This window comes from Penaeus chinensis, chromosome 39 (genome assembly GCF_019202785.1).
Source record: "Penaeus chinensis breed Huanghai No. 1 chromosome 39, ASM1920278v2, whole genome shotgun sequence".
NCBI lineage: Eukaryota > Metazoa > Arthropoda > Malacostraca > Decapoda > Penaeidae > Penaeus > Penaeus chinensis.
The window spans coordinates 8814849-8819380 of record NC_061857.1 but is presented as its reverse complement, the minus strand read 5'-3'; the positions used below and the strand labels follow the sequence as shown (position 1 = coordinate 8819380).

The 4532-nt window shown below is 38.2% G+C and overlaps 1 protein-coding gene across 1 annotated transcript in view; it reads right to left on the bottom strand.

Moving 5' to 3' along the window:
• Positions 1 to 3551, bottom strand: part of LOC125046605 (heme-binding protein 2-like) — a 3916-nt gene extending 365 nt beyond the window's left edge. The window contains exons 1-5 of the mRNA XM_047644417.1: positions 3497 to 3551; positions 3275 to 3331; positions 2624 to 2747; positions 1652 to 1826; positions 649 to 762 (exon numbers count right to left, since the gene is read on the bottom strand). Coding sequence (XP_047500373.1) covers positions 649 to 762; positions 1652 to 1826; positions 2624 to 2747; positions 3275 to 3331; positions 3497 to 3547 — 521 coding nt within the window. The 5' untranslated portion in view covers positions 3548 to 3551. The remainder of the gene's footprint in view (positions 1 to 648; positions 763 to 1651; positions 1827 to 2623; positions 2748 to 3274; positions 3332 to 3496) is intronic.
• Positions 3552 to 4532: the final 981 nt, after the last annotated feature.

Sequence of the window (4532 nt, the reverse complement as noted above, 5' to 3'; positions counted from 1 at the left end):
TCGAAGAGAAATGTAGAGTATACATATTCGAAAAAAACAACAACCTTAGAATAAGGAAGGACATTGGCAGAAGATTCAAGCGCTTTTTTTTCTGGGAGAGAGAGAGAGAGAGAGAGAGAGAGAGGGGGGGGGGGGGGGGACGAGAGAGAGAGAGAGAGAGAGAGAGAGAGAGAGAGAGAGAGAGAGAGAGAGAGAGAGAGAGAGAGAGAGAGAGAGAGAGAGAGAGAGAGAGCGAGAGAGAGAGAGAGAGAGGGGGGGGGGGGGAGAGAACGAGAAAGAAAGAGAGAGAGAGAGAGAGAGAGAGAGAGAGACAGAGAGAGAGAGAGAGAGAGAGAGAGAGAGAGAGAGAGAGAGAGAGAGAGAGAGAGAGAGAGAGAGAGAGAGAGATTAGCGAGAGAGATATTTGAGAGAGAGAGAGAATGTCTTACCAGTAACAAGCTACAGGTAGTTTAAGCAGTCCTCTAATAATAACAAATAATTATCACCATTCCATATTCTTTCGTTCTTTTTTTTTTTTTGTTTCCCTTTTCTTCTTTTTTTTTTTTAAGGGGTGAGAGTTAGCACTGGACGGTCGCATTCTAAAGTAAGACGCCGTAAGACAATCGCCACCCTGAGAACAATTAAGCCCAAGTGTTGAAGTGTCCTTACCCATAGAAACGCGTGTAGTCGACGCCCTGTTCACCGGCAGCTTTGAGGACCTGCTCTAGTGCGTTTTTGTGAGTGACCCACTCACGCATCTTCCTCACCCAGCCGCTGAAGGTTCTGTAAAAGAATGGGAAAAGTTGGAGTAATGGCGTATTTTTTTTTTTATATATATATTATCATTATTCCTATTTGCTTGTTTTTTATTAGGTGGGGAAAATTCTTTATTTTCTGATATTAATGCATAAATTTGTTTTTACTCTATATATATATATATATATATATATATATATATATATATATATATTTGATTTTGGGTGAAGTACGAAGTGCTATTGATTACTGTTATTCTTACGTTACCGAGTATTTCTTTTGTTAAGTGTCTAATCAGGACTAAAAATGGTCTTGTATTTTTCTCTCATTATAGCTGATGTTGCTGCTCTTCCAGCGAATAACAAGGGGATCTCTTTGCCCTTATCGTCTTCTCCGTGTTTCCTGCAACAGTTTTCAAAATAGTCGTTCGTCGGATTAAGTGTTTTACGAACCAGTCATCTAACAGGGTAATTGGTAGGGTCTTGTATCCATCCCACCTACTCTGTCTTTGTCTCTCTCCCTCTCTATCTCTATCTATCCATCCGTCTGTCTGTCTGTCTGTCTGTCTGTCTGTCTGTCTGTCTGTCTGTCTATCTGTCTGTCTGTCTGTCTGTATGTATGTATGTATGTATGTCTATATATGTATCTGTCTGTCTGCCTCTCTCTCTCTCTCTCTCTCTCTCTCTCTCTCTCTCTCTCTCTCTCTCTCTCTCTCTCTCTCTCTCTCTCTCTCTCTCTCTCTGCTATTATTATCAATACAAGTATGCTATGTCAAATTACAATACGCTAATGACGACGACAGAGACAATGATACAGGCGGCGATCATAATCCCAATCAAAATTAAAGTGACGGCGAGGACAACAATAATGATGTGCCTACAAGCCTCCCCCACCTTACCCCAGGATCCACTCTCACCTGGTTGCCAGAGTCAGGCGCGGGCGGACCTCAATGTAAACCTCGGTATCGGTGGGTGTGGGTGGGTCTAGCTGATGGGCGGCTGGGATGTAGAAACACATCTGGTACCTGTTGCTGACGTCATCAACTGGCTCTTCCATCATGGTGACGGGGGCTGTCATGTTGATCGTGTAGCCTTGGGGAAAAGGGGGGTAGGATGAGTGGGTGTTTATGTAGCATGCGCGAATGTGTGGGCACAGGGATGTAAAGTATAAGACGCAGACTTGTAGGAACATATACACATATATGAATATGCATGGGAATATATGTGTAATTTACAACTCCGCACACACACACGCACGCACGCACGCACGCACTCACGCACGCACGCACGCACGCACTCACGCACGCACGCACGCACGCACTCACGCACGCACGCACGCACGCACACACGCACGCACACACACATACACACACACACACACACACACACACACACACTCGCACACACACACACACACACACACACTCGCACAAAGCAGAAACACGAAAATACATAAAAAACGTACACACACTACGCTAAAAGACGAATGGAAATGAAAGGTTCCGAAAAGCAGAAAATCAAACTTATATTTCAACAAGACATAATCATTCTGCTTTCCTTGAATCCCTACCAAAGCAACAATTATACATTCACTCTGAAGTCATTCATTCTCATCCACACCATTTTCTACAGTGAATAGTGTATTAAGATGAAACAGTCATGAAACATATCATGCCTGGACACTATTTTCGTCAGTGAACAATATTACTTACGAAACATTGGTGATACTGATGTCATGGCATATTTTATGGAATACCTTCACTAAAATGAAGAATGTATTATAATAAAAGACACACGCGAAGCACCATCAAGCCTTAACCATTACCATTCATTTTCGTTCACGCCAAACTATACAATGAACAATGAATCATGCACACGAAGCACCTTACCCTTTTCGTTCTCGCCCGTGATGTAGCCAAAGAGTTTCATGAAGCTGATGTACATCTTAGGCCTCTTTCTCATCTCGTCGTGACACACCCATTTGGCTGACTCGTACACCCTCAGCTCGTACGACTGCGTGGAGGGGGGGGGGGGGGGAGAGGGAGGAGGGTTAGGGTAAAGAGGTCTGTTGGGAATGCTTGGGATTTCCGAAATACAGTAGAGGTGGGAGTTGGGTTTTGCAAGGGACGTCTGTTTGTTTGTGTGTGTGTGTGTGTTTTTTTTTTTCTCTTTTTCTTTTTCTCCCTTTCTTTCTCTCCCCCTCCCCCCCTTCTCTCTATATATATATGTATGTATCTCATTCTCTCTCTCCCTCTCCCTCTTTCTCTCGCTCTCTCTCTCTATATATATATATACATATATATCTATATCTATCTATCTATCTATATATATTCATATATACATATATATCTATATCTATCTATCTATCTATCTATATCTCTATATATATTCATATATACATATATATTTATATCTATCTATCTATCTATCTATATATATATATTTATGTGTGTGTGTTTGTGTGTGCATTTGTGTGTGTGTGTGTCTCACTCTGTTTCCCCTCCTTATTTAAGAGCAATACAAGTAAATAAATTACTCACCCCAGCATCCTTAATAACAGTATACGGTGCAATTTCCTCCGGTTCCTCGTCCAGCTCCTGAGATGGAAGAAGAAAAAAATCGAATTAATTCATCTTCATCCAGATTAATCCCCTACATATCCTCATTCTCCTCGTTCATTATTCTTACTTGCATTCACACACATTTCTTGCAGAGAGAAAGATTTGGAGAAATGTTAAAGAAATGGAGGATTGAATACTTACGAAGCCTAGACAGACGGCCAGCACACTAAGGCAGACAATTAGCTTCTTCATGATCTGGAAAAGTTATCATCATTATTATTGTGATTATTATTTTTTATTATGATCATTATTGCTATTGTTATCATTATTATTATTATTATTATTATTATTATTATTATTATTATTATTATTATTATTATTATTATTATTATTACTTTATCATTATCCTTATCATCATTTTTATTTTCATTATTATTATTATTATTATTATTATTATTATTATTACTATTATTATTATTATCATTACTATTATTATCATTATCATTATCATTATCATTATCATTATCATATTTATCATTATCATTATTATCCTCAATATTATCATTATTTTGTATCATTATTATTATACATACATACACGTGTGCGTATGTGTGTCAGTGAGTACCGTATTGAAAAACTTAAATGGAAAACGGTAAAATATGCAAACAATTTTGATTTTGAAGCTGAAAGTTGGAAATTATTTACCAGAATAATTTTGTCAAGATTTGATAAAATTACGCCATGCATCTTGAGATTTCAAAACACATTTCAGAGAATGGCGAATATGGAGGAAGATCTGAATTCCGAATTAACAAAAGTATTCAATAAAAAAAACTAGAAAAAAGCAAATGCTAAATGTAATTCTGAAATAACGACAGAGGAACTGTAAACAAACAACAAGTGAAGAAAAGACTGGAAAATGAGCATGCATATATGTGAAAAACATCCCTAAGTTGACGTCAGGGAGAAATCAAGGGACATCATTAAAATAGGAGTATGGCAAAAAAAAAAAAAAAAAAAAAAAGATGCAGAGAAAGAAAAGCGAGAGAAAAAAACGATGATGAAAAATTCTACAAAGAATAACGTTACATGAAATTGCTTGGTATGAAAAGAGAAATTTAAATTCCCCAACGGATAGTATATTAGTTTACCTGTTAAAGAGTGTAGTAGTTACAGTGTGCAGTGAATTAGCCTATTTGTTTTCTTTATGTATGCTTCCCAAAGCGTATTGTGCCAT